This window comes from Ochotona princeps, chromosome 24, assembly GCF_030435755.1.
Source record: "Ochotona princeps isolate mOchPri1 chromosome 24, mOchPri1.hap1, whole genome shotgun sequence".
In the NCBI taxonomy this organism is placed as follows: Eukaryota; Metazoa; Chordata; class Mammalia; order Lagomorpha; family Ochotonidae; genus Ochotona; species Ochotona princeps.
The window spans coordinates 24,098,849-24,114,682 of NC_080855.1; the positions used below are offsets into that span (position 1 = coordinate 24,098,849).

At 47.3% G+C, this 15,834-nt stretch overlaps 1 protein-coding gene across 2 annotated transcripts in view; it reads right to left on the minus strand.

Annotated features, from left to right (window-relative positions):
• Nucleotides 1–15,834, minus strand: part of XPO6 (exportin 6) — a 108,889-nt gene that overhangs the window by 66,069 nt on the left and 26,986 nt on the right. For both annotated transcript variants that reach the window (XM_004586837.2, XM_004586836.2), the window contains exons 2-4: nucleotides 9,679–9,769; nucleotides 5,952–6,064; nucleotides 3,389–3,586 (exon numbers count right to left, since the gene is read on the minus strand). In XM_004586837.2, the coding sequence (XP_004586894.2) occupies nucleotides 3,389–3,586; nucleotides 5,952–6,064; nucleotides 9,679–9,769 (402 nt within the window). The remainder of the gene's footprint in view (nucleotides 1–3,388; nucleotides 3,587–5,951; nucleotides 6,065–9,678; nucleotides 9,770–15,834) is intronic.

A 15,834-nucleotide genomic window follows, 5' to 3' on the forward strand; every position in this document is an offset into this window, starting at 1 on the left:
CATTGGAAAGGTAGATTTACAGAGAGAAGGAGGGACAGACAGAAAGATCCTCCATCTGCTGGTTCACTCCCCAAATGGCTGCAAATTTCAGAGCTGAGTTAAGCCAAAGCCAGGAGCCAGGAGCTCCTTCCAGGTCAGCCACATGGGCACAGGATTCCAAAGCTTTGGGCGTCCTCTACCACTTTCCCAGGCTACGAACAGGGAGTTGGATTGCAAGTGGAGCAGCCAGAACACGAACCAGCACCCATCTGGAATCCTGTTGCTTGCAAGGGCTTAATTAGTAAATTAAGCCATTGTGCTGGGTCCAAATGGATCACCGAATTCAACTGTGCTTTACAAAGCAGGAAATGAAGGCTCACAAATGGCAAGTAGTGCTAAAATCAAAGCACATTTTACAGAAAGATGGAGACAGAACGCACCTGCTGTTTAGGGCCTGGGACCCTTAGCCACAAGGCCACATTTCAGCATCAACAAGGCTGCATGAGGTTAAAGAGTCATTTCTCAAGTGGTAAAAAGGGGAAATTGCAAAGGCCAGAGGACAGGCAGCCTTTGGAAACCTCCACAATTGCTTCATGTAAAACAGGCTCTTCCAAATTCTCACTGATCAGAAACAATTCAACTTCAGGTTGAGACAGAAAAGGTTCAGTTCTTAAAGATTTTTTTTTTCTCTCATTGCCAAGTCAGATATACAGAGAAACAAAGAGGAAGATCTTCCATCCGATGAATTCACTCCCCATGTGACCGCAATGGATGGAGCTGCACCAATCCAAAACCAGGAGCCTGGAGCTTCATCTGGGTCTCCTACTCGGGTGCAGGGTCCCAAAGCTTTGGGCTGTCCTCAACTGCTTCCCAGGCCACAAGCAGGGAGCTAGATGGGAAGCGGGGCCGCCGGGATTAGAACCAGCGCCCATATGGAATCCCAGTGCATTCAAGGGCAAGGGCTTTAGCCACTAGGCCACTGCACTGGACCCAAGGTTCAGTTCTTAATCCCAGACACTGATCCTACCTAGGCCAAAATGGCTCTTGCCCAATCACAGCGCTCTGCTCCCGGGCTTCCTGAGACCCTGCCTTGATGGTCTTTCCATCTCCAATAGGCTCCCCCAGCTCCTTCCCAGAGACCCAGAGAGAGTTAGCACAGGATCCCCACTGGGCAGCAAAGGCAGGAGAGCCAGGAAAGTCTCTCACCTCCTGCCCCACCGCTCCAGGCTCACGTGCCTCCTGGGCATGCCTGGGGTGCTTTCCACTTTCCTTAAGTTCATTTATTTTTTCTTTAAAAATTTCATTTTACTTTTATTGGAAAGACAGATATACAGAGAGGAGGAGTAACAGAGAGGAGGATCTTCCATCTGTTGATTCACTCCCCAAGCAGCCACAATGGCTGGAGCCGAGTCAATCCGAAGCCAAGAGCCACGTGGGTGCAGGGTCCCAAGGCTCTGGGCTGTCCTCCACCGCTTTCCCAGCCCACAAACAGGAAGCTGGATGGGAAGTGGAATGCCCATACTGAATGCCAGCACTACAAGGCAGAGGATTAGCCAGCTGAGCTATCATGCTGTTCCCTCCCCTTTTCCTCTGCTCAAAGCACTGGTCTCCTGATGCCCACAAGACTGACTCCATCATTTTTACTCCGGTTCTGCTCCCATGTACGACTCCCCCCCAGCAAAATCTGTCACAAGATTAACAATCTCCTTCCTTCTAACCCGAAATTCATTTCCTTTGTGATACTTAGAATCACCTCCAAGTGAGCATTTGCTGCATTGGCTGTTTGCTGAGGCTTCTATGCAGGAGGAGGGATTTGACAAGGGCAGGTCCTTTGCATTTGCCCATCACCCTATGCCTACCATATGCTCACTAAGCACAAGACAGGCTGGTCCTCAATAGGGAACAGAATAAATGCATGGTCTCTGCAGGGGAACCCAACCAGCCCACCCGCACACAGATCATAGCTGCATCTCTGCACAGAACAGACTGAATGAAGAACCTGTGCCTTTCTGAGAGGCAATCAGAGACAGCACGGCCACAGAACTTTTGCTTTTCTTTTTAACTGCTGCATCATTCAAATGGCTTGTGAGGAGAGCGGTTAGAACATTAGAAAATGACATTGTTCTAGAAAATTCTGAATCCGCAGGCACTGACCTTAAAACTAATTTTTCAAAGACCGATACTTCTATAACTGTACATAACATAATTTCCTACACACCAATATGGTCTTGGGTGCACGATGTTTCCAACTTGATCAGAGGAAGCCAGCAAGCAGTGACATCATCTTCTCACATTTCAATTCTTGATGACACAGAAGGAATACAGAAATCTTTTGTAATCTCTCTTTTTAAATGTATTTATTTAAAAGGCAGAGTGATGGAGAAACAGAAATAAGTGTGTGTGTGTGTGTGTGTATGGAGAGAGGGGGAGAGAGAGAGAGAGATCGATCTTCCATCCACTGCTTCATTCCCTTGTGGTTATCACCCGAGGCTGGATCAGGAGGAAGCCAGAGGCCAGGACCTTCACGCAGGTCTCTCATGTGGGTGAAGGGGCCCTAACTCTGGGGGTGGCAGTCTCTGCTGCTTTCCCATGGATCAGAAGTAGAAAAGTCAAAACACAGAGCAGTGTCCATATGGATGCAGGTGTCACAGGAGACAACTTAACCTGACAAACCACAGTGACCCCAAAAGGCACACGTTTCTGGCCAAACCTTTTCCCCTAGCCTGAAAAATCAAGCTGAGCTAAGACCTGGCAGTTACTCCAGAGTCCTCTCTCCCTCGGCCCCACCATCTGGTCCCTGGTTCAAGTCTCTCGCCCTTTTCCCCTGCAGGCCTTACCTCTAAGCCACCAAGCAGGTCTCAGCCTCTGATCCTCCTGGTGCTGCCCAGCAGCCTGACTGCTCTCCTCCCTGCTTTCACTCGTCTGCCATCCAGACTCCAGCCAGAGTGATTGCTCCAACATCAAAATGGGGCCATGTTTTCTCACTTTCCACAAGCTTTCATTAGCTTCAAGGAAAGACCTTGAATTCAACATCAAAACCCCTCTACCTGCCCATCTAGCCTCTTAACCCTACCAAAGGCACATCCTCAGCAAAAACACATGCCAGTGTGCCTACACCTCTGATACAGGGATCATCACAGTGCTGGATAGCTGCGTCCCAGCACCTGCAACAGCATGGAACAGGCTTTCCGCTTCTTGCTGAACACAATTTCACAAAAGGTTAACATTCTTTTCACTGCACACGGTACAGCACATCTCAAGAACACAGAGGGAGGTGAACGCAACCATTATCCTACCGTCACCTGGCAGCCACAGCTCCAGAACACGACCCTGAAAATGCCTCTTCGAGACGAGAAAATAATCACTTCTACAAACTGTACAAGATAAAGTTCCTTATGTAGATCCTTACCTGTAAAATGTTAGTAAAAAAGTCATGGTAGAACATGGGCCAATCCTGACGTCCAATATCAACAATAACTTTGCAGAGTTTGTTCCGGATAAAGTAAGGTAAGGTTTTATGGTGAGCCAAAAGGAGTTTGGGCAGGCAACCTCGGATTTCCATCTTATCCTGAGATGGGACCCCAAGCCACATTTTATTGATCAGATTCTGGAAAAAAAATATATGTAAATATACATACATACACACACACACACACGCATCTTCTAAATTAGAAATTTATATACACGAAAATAACAGATTTTCACCCTGCAGTTAGCTAACCATCTCAATAAACAAGCAACTTTCAAAACTAAGCTTAGGGTAATCTGGTAATAAGAGTAATAGAAATCTTCCAGCTCATAACACAAGCCCAGTCTGAGGAAGATGTGTTGAATAATTCAGCAGTAGTAAAAAGCTTTATGGACAAAAACTTTCCATTACACCATTGTCACTAAAAATCAGTGTCAGAAACAAGTCTACCATTTTAAATAGGAGAATGGCTGGGTGCACAACGACACCACTCCTGTTTTTTTCCTTTTTATGATGATGTTTCCGTACATAGTTGATTAGGTTGGGAAGGGTCAAAGGTTAGGGGAAAGAAGGTAAGACCATTGTTTCCACATTTTCTTTTTACTTCTTCCTGAATCTGGGGAAAGGGGGAGATAAGGAGAGAAGGTGCACCCAGCCTCCCAACAGCCTCTGTCCCCAGGATGGGGAACCCAATACCATCCCAAGATCCCCAGTGTGCAGCATGATCCGAGGAATCTGCTCAAGTGGTTTCACAGTTCTGAAATGCTGTTTATCACATGATCCAAGGATGAGGAAATCCTTCCAAGGTCCATTGGCTGACATAATCCACCTTAGGCTCCCCATTCACCCAGATACTTGCTGCCAACACTTGGCTGGGGTAGCTGACCAACTTGTTTTGCCCTCCTTCCTCTGCTATAGTACCAGATGTCCTCTGCAGGCCCCAATGGACTGCTATGTCCTCCATGTGCATCTGGGTATTCTGTCCACTGCTCCATCCAAACCACCGAGGAGGCCCAGCTCTGACACATTCACTCGATGGTCAGACCACAGATCCTGTGATTCTTCCCTTGGTTGGAGTTCTGAGCCCAGCGGTTCAGTTGGGAGGATCCACAAAGAAGGTGTATGATGTGATCTCAGATCTGACTTGTTGTATGCTTACCAGTACGGGGTCCAGCTCTGTCCATCCACCCACATCAGCCTATCTACACACTAGCAGTTGTAATTGCTGGGTCAATTCTGTCTCCAGCCACATCTCTTACATAAACCAATGGATGTTATGGCCCAGCCCAACCCTGCCCACCACACACTTGGCCCTCACGTACACTAGCGAAAGCTGCAGCCTGGTTGGAGCAACCCCCAACAATTCCCAATAGGCCCGCCCCGAGCCCTGGTTCCTGTGCTTGCCAATTTGTACAGCAGACTGGTCCAGTCTGTCCCACATCCCATTTAGATCTCACACACACCAATGAGCGCTGAAGCCTAGCTCAACCCAACCAACCCCACTATCCAATTCACATTCATGTCTAGCCAGGTCTGCCCCAGTCCTGGTTCTCATGCTTACCAGTGGGAGTTGCAACCCATTAGAGAAGAGCCCACAGTTTCCCTACTGAACCCACTCCCAGCCCTGAATCTTGCACTCTCCAGGTGGTTTTATAGTCTAGCTTGACAGGAACTGCCCCAGTCCCAGCACTTGCCAGCTAGTACAGCGGCAAAGCCCAACCAGCCTACACTTACTGCAGCTCACACATGCACCACTGGGTACAATTCATTAGTCCAGCCTGATTCTCTCCCAACCCAGCTTACATGCAAGCCAACAGGTATTATAGCCCTGCCTGGTCTGGTCTGCCCCATCCCAGTTCTCATGCTTGCCGGTGGGAGCAGTGGCTCAGCAAGGGAGCCCCCCTACCAGGCTTGCCCCTCTTTCCCCTGAGTCCATGTGTGTTGGTGGATGCTGTGGCCCAGTCTGGCATGGCCCACTTCACTTCAGCATCTGCCAGTGGGTACTACAGCCTGACTCAGCCCACCCCTTGTTCCAGCTCATGCTAATGGTGACACCATCACTTTTGAGAACATCATATAGCTAAGTTGGGGGAGAAGTAGAATATAAAGTAACACAAGTCATATGATTATAATGCGAAAATTTTTCAAGGTACACAGAAGACAACTTAGAAGAGAGTTGATATTAAACAACTCGCTGTGCTTAGATGATGATATTAATAGCTCTTCCCCCTCCTCCTGTAACAGGGAGAGAACAGCTGTATGTTCCCACAGCGACTCTGCTACCAAGTCTAAAGGTGATCAGCCACCTGAGCCTTCCAGGGCGAGGAGGAACAGGTGCCTGGGAAGAGTGGACTTGCAGGAATAAGGGAGCGTGTGGGAAGAGGTCTGGGAGCCCATTTTGCACTACCAGCCATCTGCACAGCGTGGCTAAAGCCTGGTGCCAGTGACACAGCAATGTAGCTATCAAACACCTTTCAGAAAAGTATAAAATGACCCGACTTACCTCAAAAACCGTTAAACTGTACATCATTACATAGTCATTCCTAGTGCTGGAGAGAAAATACAGGCACAATCTCCAGGCTCCTATCTGCTGGGCGAAGTTATTAAGAAGCTCCTCTGGAAAAGGCAAAATTACAACAGAAGAAGACCATAAAAATACACGAAATCAATGAACAGTTGGTCCTGCTTCTTTAAACATACCTTCCCAATGTAATGAAAATGCCAAAATCAGCCACAAGACTCACTTAATTCTTCAAGAGAGAAAGAACAAATCATTTTTTTTTTTTTGTCTTTGAGGTGACCACCAACACTGACAGGAGTTTTTAGCTATTAAAAAGCCAATAACTTTGCCATGGGTACTTTTTTCTTAGTGAAACTTTCCCTGGTAACATTCTTATTTAATAAACTGATATGTGGATAGAAAGTTACGGCACTGATTTTATCTCTCCAAAAATGATGAATAACATTTTTCTCTAGGGTACAGGCCGCTTCTCCTCACTGCTGCGCTATAAATCTTCAGAAAAGGCTCCAGTGCAGTAGCCTAGTGGCTAGGGTCCTTGACCACACCAGGGTTCCATATGGCCACGGGTTTATATCCTGGATGCTCCACTTCCCTTCCAACTCCCTGCCTATGGCCTGGGAAAGCAGAGGATGGCCCAAAGCCTTGGAACCCTGGACCTGCATGGGAGACCTGGATGAAGCTCCTGGCTTCGGATCAGCTCAGCTCGGGTCATTGCAGCTAACTTGGGGAGTGAACCAGCAGACAGAAGATCTTTCTCTCTGTCTCTCCTTCTCTCTGTAAAATCTGCCTTTCCAATAAAAACAAATAAATCTTTTTTTTTTTTAATCTTCAGAAAATCTACATTATTCACACATTTACTAAATAATGACAATAAAAAAAAAGATTAAGACTAACCTCACAAAGAAAAGATACGGGCAAAATGCAAGAGGTCAAATGGCAAACTCTCTTCACATGGGTCAGTTTTATGTTAAAACAGCACAAACAACAACAAAAAAAAGGGAGGGGGAGGGGAAAGAAGAAAAGAAATTCAAGGCTGGCACTCCACAGAGTTGGCCGGAGCAGCTGTGTGCACACCTCAGGAGTTGGCCAGGGTTCTCCTCGGCCACGGGAGGTGCCAGCGCACCACGATCTGGGCAGGTTCCCACTCAGCAACTTGTACCTGACACACTTGCCATGAAATACCATCCAAAGAGGGTCATATGCACAGTCCAGTAACAGGAGAAGCCCTAGAACTGCAGAAGATCCAAAGGTGCAGCTGCTCGTTGTAATCCTAAAGGCACAGCTCTTAGCTCCCCTACATCTCAGATTAAAAGCAACAAGGCACCTCATAAAAAAAATCCCAGCGGGGCTGGCACAGTAGCATAGCCTGGTAAGCCTCTGACTGTGGCACCAGCGTTCCTCATGGGAGCTGGTTTGAGTCCCACCTGCCCTGCTTCCCGTCCAGCTTCCTGCTTATGGTGTGAGAAAGCAGCAAAAGACGGCTCAAGTCTTTGGCCCCCTGTATCCACGTGGGAGATATAAAAGAAGCTCTTGACTCCTGGCTTCAGATTAGCTCAGTTCTGGCCATTGTAAGCCATTTGGGGAACGAGCCAGTGGATAGAAGATTCTCTGTCTCTCTCTCCTTCTGCAACTCTGCCTTTCCATTTAAAAAAAAAAACACAAAAGGAAGCTGATAGCCTGTCCTACTGATGAAGCAGCGGTTTCTGTGAATCCCATAGGTGAAGTCAGGCCACAGACAATGGGATATGGCTAGGAATGAAGCACTCTGAGGTCTGCTCTGAACTCTGCTGCTCATTCACTGTGACCCAAACACGGCAGTGCTCCCCAATGCTCCCAGCTCCTCCAGGCAGTCTCTCGAGGCACTTGCCAACAGCATTGTCCAACAAAGGCCTCCTTCATTTCTTCCACCTAGTTAGGAAAACCTTGAGTTTCTAAGACAAGAAGCAAGAAGTGATTCCAACCCACATACTCAAACAAAGCTGAAGCACGCCCACTGGAGAGAACGCCCCTGGATTTCCCTTAGCCTGCATTTAAAAAGGACGCGCGTAGCATCTGGTTATTTAAAACCATTTTAAAAATATTAGAATGTGAATGTATTCCAAAGGTTACACTTTCAATTCATGAATCCAAGAGGAGAACAAGATTTTATTTTCAAATCAAAACCTAAGGGGGAAGGCCAAAGCACTTCAACTGAAGGAAAAGTGAAAAAATGAGTTTTGGGGATACAGCAGACTACCGGAAAGGAAAGATCGTCCCCCACCATTGGTAAAGATCACGACGGGCATTTTTCCTTGTAGGTCACACATAGCACAAGACTGCCAAGGGCATGAGTCTGATCCCCGCAGGGCAGCCCCCTGGGTAAGGAGAGCCCAGGGAGGCAAGCAGGGCTGTTCCAGGACACAGGCCTGCGCCTCTCCCGGGTGCAGCTTCTGTCAGGGTAGCCCTATTGAAAAACACTCTGGCTCTCCACAGTACTCTCCTTTGGAAAACAAAGGCGAGGGGGGCACAGCTCGCAGGAGCCACCAAGCCCAACAATAAGAGGTTCCATGGCAGCCTTTGCCAGGACCAGAAAAGTAGGGGGACAGAGACGCAGCCAAGATCTGCAGCTCACCTGAATACTGCAGCCCCAACAGGGCTTGGGACAAAAAACGGAAATACCCCTAAGGTTTATCAGGCCAACTTAATCTAGAAAAGCCAATGGAGACAGAAAAACGGTCTCCAGGCTCCTGGATCCACAGAAAAACACTCCCAAGGAGGCAGAAATAACAAACCTAAGGTCTAACACACAGCAGACAGGACCCCACCCCCCGGGGACAAGCCTGCAGGTGTGGTGGTCTCAAGCCCAGGCTAAGGACTCAGAGCCTGCAACACAGCACTGGGACCACAGTGCATGTGTCCTTGAGGCAGAGAGCTGACAACTGGACACACCGTACTGAACAACAGGCTTTGGTGAAAATTGTGTTCATAAATACAAAACCCCAAAGTATATTCTAGAAAGCACGGAGAGCCTGAACTGATCAGACCTACTGCTTCTCTGCTGTTCAAAGCCTTCGGTCACCCAAGCTTAAAGAATGGAGAGTCTAATAATGAAGAAAAGAGAAGTAAGTCCCTAACAGTACTCCAGTGAAGGGATCTCCAAGCACAAGATTAGACATTTACACACCAAAACGTGTTCACTTTATTTTATTTATTTGAAAGCTACAGAGGGGCAGGGGTGAGACAGAAAGAGGGATCTTCAACCTGCTGATTCATTCCCCAAATGGCCACCACAGCCAGGGCTAGGCCAGGCCAGAGCCTGGAGCTTCATCTGGGTCTCCCATGTGAGAACAGGAGCCTAAGGACTTGGGATGTCCTCCACAGCTTTCCAGATGCACCTGCAGGGAGCTACAGCAGAGCAGTTGGGATTCAAGGCAACACCCGTGTGGGATGCTGGCATCGCAGGCAGCGGCTTTACCTGCTGTAACAGCTCCATGCTTTCTTCTTTTAGGAACAAAGTTGAAGAAAGGTTTTCTGCCTGACCAAAAGGGGGAGTAAAAAGTCCTCTTTGTGCCTCTACAGTAGCTAGTTGTCCAGGCCTCAGAGATACCAAGAGACTGGGGCCAAAGGAGCATGAACTCAAGGGGAAAACGTTAGCTTGACCAGCCCAGGCCACCACCTCCACTGGACCTGCCCTGAGAGACAGCTCTTTGCATCTCAGCCCGTTACTTACCTATCTCACGTTTTCTTTCATTGGTTGTACAATCGTGGAAAAATTCTGTCATCAGACTTTCCAGTGCCCTGAGCGAGGCTTCTTCAGATGCCTAACAAAAGAATTTGAAACCCATCAATGAACTGCATCTTCAGCTTGACTGCTCCCCAGTTAGTCCGGGTCACGCTCACTAGCAAGAGCAGTGTGCTTCCTCAAAACGTTTCGGTTCAACATTCTTCAAATGCACTGCAGAAGCCAGAAAAACTGAAGGGGATTTCCCAGATGGTTCCAAACCCAGTGTTCTAGCAGCTTCTATAAATGCATGTCATTGTCCAATCGATTTTCAATTATGTATGCTCAGGAAAAGTGAACAAATAACTCAAACTTCCATTTTGGAAAGATGAAGAAGGCAAATTAACAGTTTGTAGCCCTGCCTGAGCAGACAGAGTGAAGAGACTCGGGAAAAGGGTCAGGGACCGGAACAGACCACCTGTCCCTGACGCATTTGCCCACATCTGAATTATCAGCCCTCTTTTTGACTCAGAGCAATGGTATCACATGGCTGTCTGGTTCTGCCTGGAGTTCCTGCGGGACAAGAGGGGCTTCAGCATTCACCCACACTCAGCACTCAATCTCACACAAGCAGCCAATGAAGATGAAGGTGAAACCAAGAGTTATGCAGAGCAGGAGTTCAAATGAGCACCTCCGAACCACAGCCTCCCAGAGAGCCGAACCACAGCCTCCCAGAGAGCCGTCACTCCAGCCCGAGAGCTCAGGTGCTGAAGGAGAGTACCCGGAGCCATGACCTTGGTGCGCCCCTCCAGCACTGCACATGACGCCCCCAAACCCAGTCGCCTTTCTCTCACAGAAGCAGGGGAACACTGGTTACAGCAGTGAGCCTGAGTAACCCTCCACACCCTGTAGTGGCTCCCATCCAAGTGCAATCCTCCCCGGCGCTCAGCTGCCCTCTCTTCTCCACGCACTCTCCTTCACCCAAGGGGCCCTACTCTAACAGGGCAGGGGCCTCCGCCTGCTAGCTTCCTTCTGTGTAGACAGAACTTCAGCCACCATCGGAGGCTGAAGCAGCAATGCTTAGGACGAATACCAACCGCCATGCTGAAGCCGACTTGTACAAGCCCACATACCTCACTGGCACATGCAGGGCCACTACACAGAACATAGACCATGTTCAAGCAGTGAGAGACACAACTGTCTCTCCCACAGTGAGGCCACAGTATGGAGACTGCAGTAACAACTGGAATGCCAGGGGGAGTGCCACCATGGTTTTGGCACTTGTACATTTGTGGGACACTCTTGTCTGAATTTTTTTTTTCTGATAAAGATGAGCCCCCTACTCATCTTCTAAACCTTGACATCAGCATAACTGAAAAATAACCCTAACTTGCCTACAACTGCAAGCTGCAAAGTGACACTAAAACAAGACTGCAATTTTACAAAGTCTGCTTCAAGCAACTGTCACTGTGGTGCAGCAAGTTAAGCGCCATGGTTTACAGCACCGGTTTCTCATACTGCAGTATGAACTTACGTACTCCTGATCTAGTTCCCTGCTCATGCACCCTGGGAAAGAAGCAGAGGATGCCTCAAGTACCTGGGCACCTGTCATCCACATCAGAGACCTGGAAGGAGTGGCGGGCTCCTGACTTTGGCCTCGCCAGCCCCTGCCTGCCTCCACTTGAAGAAGTGAACCAGTGGACAGAACATCTCTTCCTCACTCTGCCTCTCCTTTCTGTCACTGTGTCTTTGAAATAATTTAAACTAAAATGCTTCTCTGCACTTACTGATACTGCAAGCAATTTCTAAAATGAATGTGAGAGCAAAATTTGGAACAACAGGTAAAATGCCAGATGGGGGGCCTGGCACAATAGCCTACTGGCAATCCTCATCTTGATTGCATCGGGATCCCAAATGGGTGCTGGTTCATGTCCTGGTACTCCATTTCCCTTACAGCTCCCTGCTTGTGGCCTGGGAAAGCAGTGGAGCACCACCCAAAGCCTTGGGACCCTGCACTTGTGTGGGAGCCCCATAACAGGCTCCTGGCTTTGGATCATTTCAGCTCCGGCCACTGCAGCCACTTGGGGAGTGGAACCAGCAGATGAAAAATCTTTCTTTCTGACCCTCCTTCTCCTTCTCTCTGTAACAGCTGTTTTTCCATTTAAAACATAAATATATATATGTATATATATACATATACATATATATATTTTTTTTGAATGCCAGTTAGGATCTCCAAATCCCAGAACAGAGGCTATGGGTTCAAGTCCCAGCTCTGCCTACAATCCGATTTCCTGCTAATGTGCACCCCGGGAAGCGGCAGGTGATGGCTCTAGTTCCTGGTCCCTGTCATCCACATGGGAGACCTGGACTGATCTGCAGGCTCTGGCCTGTCTCGGCCCCGACTGCCGTGGGTATCCGGGGAGTGGACCAGGAACAGATGCAATGTCTGTCTATGTCCCTCTGCCTTTCAGATAGTTTAGGATAAAGTAGAACAAATTTATGTAAGTAAATAACTGCTTGGTCTGGTTTGTAAATCAATTTCTTTTTAAAAAGGATGTGCTGTTACCAATTAAAAGCCTATGGGAAGATACAGAATTAAGGAAACAGCACATTAAGGAAACTCATTCCCAAAACAAACAGAAAAAGAAGTATGTGACAAGCTAAAATCGGCAATTTAGTTAAAAAGAAAGCAATAGTTCTTCTACAGCTAACACGGGTTCTGAAAACTAGGACACATATTCAAATCACACTCCGGTTCTTCACAACCTTGTCTGGTGGGGACTCATTTTAAGCTCTCCAGCACAGCCCAGAAACCCCAAGCTCCCCACAGCCAGAACATCAGCTGCCAGCTTCCTTCGCACCGGTTCTTCAGGCAGAAGGTATAGGATGCCAATTACAAGCAAGTTCCTGACCAGCTCCCCGATGAATCCCACATACCCATTGCCGGCCACACCGACCCCCACGTCTGCCCAACCCAAGACGCTAAGCACTCCTACCAAAGTGAGAAGACAGCAGTACCCCCAGGAATCAGAGGGGGGTGCCTGAAGGAAGGATCTGTGAAAGAGGAAAACTCCAAAACCTCACCTAATCACCACGTGCTCTCCACAAGCATAAACGCCGGGTTGCTGGCATTTTCAATCCTTTCCTGGGATGCAACACTAGCACCTCCTTCCGGGCAGGAGGATCAGGTGGAGACCCACTAAACGGCAACACCCCACCTGTCAGCGATTTCCTGATTTGTAGAACGACTCTGCTTTTCCTGGTCTTAGACACCAAGTGAAAACAGACCAGAGCAAGACCAATGCAAACCAAGAGGAGCGAACAGGCCTCCCTGAAAACTAGACTCAAGCCCTTCATCTTATGGGCTTCAACCCAAACCTTTGCAGCAGTTTTTCTGACGAATTTTCAAAATGAAACTGCAGACATGTATGGGGTTGGAGTGGGGAGGAAATGGAGGAGGCCGAGACTTTGCTGACATCACACTATCAGAACAAAGGTAGAAAGACATAAAAGACATGTTTAAGACTGCAAATGGGCCGAGACTAGTCGAGAACCCCTCTCCCCAGGAGCAACAAGGCCCCTGGAATCTTGGCTGGCTACTGCACGCAAGGGACAGAGAAAGGGTCCAGACTCTGGTGGGCTAAGGAATTAACCGCAAGTGAGGGACTCTGCACCTCACAGACCACGCAGACTAAACAGACCATGCAAACTACCAAGATTACACACAGACCACGCAGACTACACTTTCAAGAAATTAAAGTGACAACACAAAAACCAAGTGCCTTCACGGGAAAATGAAAGCAGGCTTCAGCTCCCAAGGGCTAGTCAAACTTCCTGCACTGCACCAAGTACTCAGAACTCAGCTGTACCTAGTGCCGCCCATTACGGCTCGGAACGGCATAGAAGCCCCAGGCCTTAAAGCACTAAGCAAATGTAAGATTAGCTTAAAACTAACATGGCCACACCAAAAATACCAGTTGGATTAGAGATAAAATGTGAAAAGTGAGACAATAAAGCATGATTGTGGGATAGGAAAAATTTTCTTAAGCATAAAAGAAAAAGACAAACAAACTGGAATATGAGGTGGCACAATAGACAGTAAAAGAATGCCAGGAAATAGGAGAAGATTTACAATATGCATAACTGATGGAGAATTCATAAGTGGGACAAAATAATCTTTATCAACAAAGAAAAGAGAAATGACTTTTTGGACAAGTAGTTATTTATCAGTGAGAAAGCATTCAAATAAGCAAATGTCCAATCTCATAAACCATCAGGGAAATACAAATTAAAAACAAGATAAGGCTACCATCTCCTCCAGAGTGGCTAAAAACCAATTCTTTAAAATTCATTTTTTAATTTGGAAGTCAGAATAACAAAGAAATGGAATGACAGAGAAAAAGATCTTCCATACACTGGTTCACTCCCCAAATGCCCATATTACCCTGGGGCTGGGCCAAGCTAAAGTCAGGAGCCTGATGTTCCATCCAGGTCTTCCAAAGGACTGGCAGGGGCTAAGTACCTGAACACATATACTTTGGGACATGTTAGCAGGGAGCTGGATTGGAAGCAGAGCAGCTAGAATCAAATCAATATTCCGATATGAGATGCCCACACTACAGGTGGCAGATGAGCCTACTGTGCCACAACACAGGCCCTGGCTAAAACTGAGAAAGATGGACAGTAACAAGTGTTGATGAGGATGTGGAAGAACAGGAACAGAGCAGGAACTGGTATAACCACTTTGGAAAACTGATAGCAACCACATAAAACCTTATGACCTTGCACTGGTCACTAAATATACATGTAACAGAAATATGAACATACATATCAAAAGAAATGTACACAAATACACCATGACACATAATACCCCCCAAAAAAACAATCAAAAGAACCCAAGTGTCCATCATCAGCAAAATGGATTTTTAAAATACAGCTTATTCATACAGGACAATATTACAAGACAACAAGAATGAATGAATATTCCTACATGCAGCACTATGAATCCCACAAACATAATATTGATTAAAAGAAATCAAACACATCCTTCTATTACTCATTGTATGTTCATCTTTAAAAAAAAAGAAAGGGCAGACCAATGTGCAGTGTCCGAGCAGAGGTTATCTTTGGGGAAAAAAGACTTGGAGATTCTGGTTCGTGATCAAAATGCACCTGCATACAAATGACTGTTTGTCATTATAACATGTAGCTCTCTGTATTTACACTTCAATTTTCAAAATTGTTATTTTTAAAATTCAGCTCAGATCTTCAGACTCCAAGTTTAGAAACTGTGTTTCCTTGGGGCCTGTCTTAATGCACCTGGGAAGGCAGCAAAAGATGGCCCAAGTGCTTGGGCCCGTGCACCTTTGTGGGAGACCCAGATGAATCTCCAATTCTGGCTTGGCCCAGCCCTGGCTGTTGTGGGATTTGGAGAGTGAATCTGTGGATGGAAGACCTCTGTCTATCTCACTATAACTCTAATTTTCAAACAAGCAAAAAAAAACTTTTTTTTTTAGCAGAGTAACCGGGGACGGGGGGTGGGGGGGGGGTGGGGGGGGCGGGGGTCCTGCAGGAAGCAGAGAAGGAAGGAAACGTCTCAGCAGGAGATCCTGGATTCCCAGGCACATCCCCTGGCTGTCATCAGAGCCTGAGGTCTCTGAGCTTCCCCAGGAGTTGCCTGGGCTGCCCTCAGCAGCCAACAGCAGACAGACACACCAAGGCTGTGCAGAGAGCTGAAGGAAGCTAAGCTCTGCATACGCTCCTGTAGAGCTACAGATCTACAACAAACCAGTTTTGTGTTTCAAAAACACTTGAAGTAGCTGCAAAGTCGCTGAGGCCTCTGGTGGTGCCTGTCTTGACTTTATCTGCTCCCTTTATTGCATTGCTCAAGGGTCAGCAGTTCAAAGACCTCTGCTACTGACGCATTTACCAAGCTGCTATTAACTCAACCAAGACCTATAACCACCTAATAAAGTAAAAGAAAACCTGAAAGAAAGAGAAAGGCCACATAATTTGAAATCTCCCTACCTTTCTCTCTGATATTCTCAATGCCCACCACAGAGGTCATCAGCTCTGCTAGTCCTTGTTTCGAATTTAAACCTTGCCACTATTTCTACCAAGCCCTAATGATCACCTGCCTGGATTATTATAACTTCTACACTA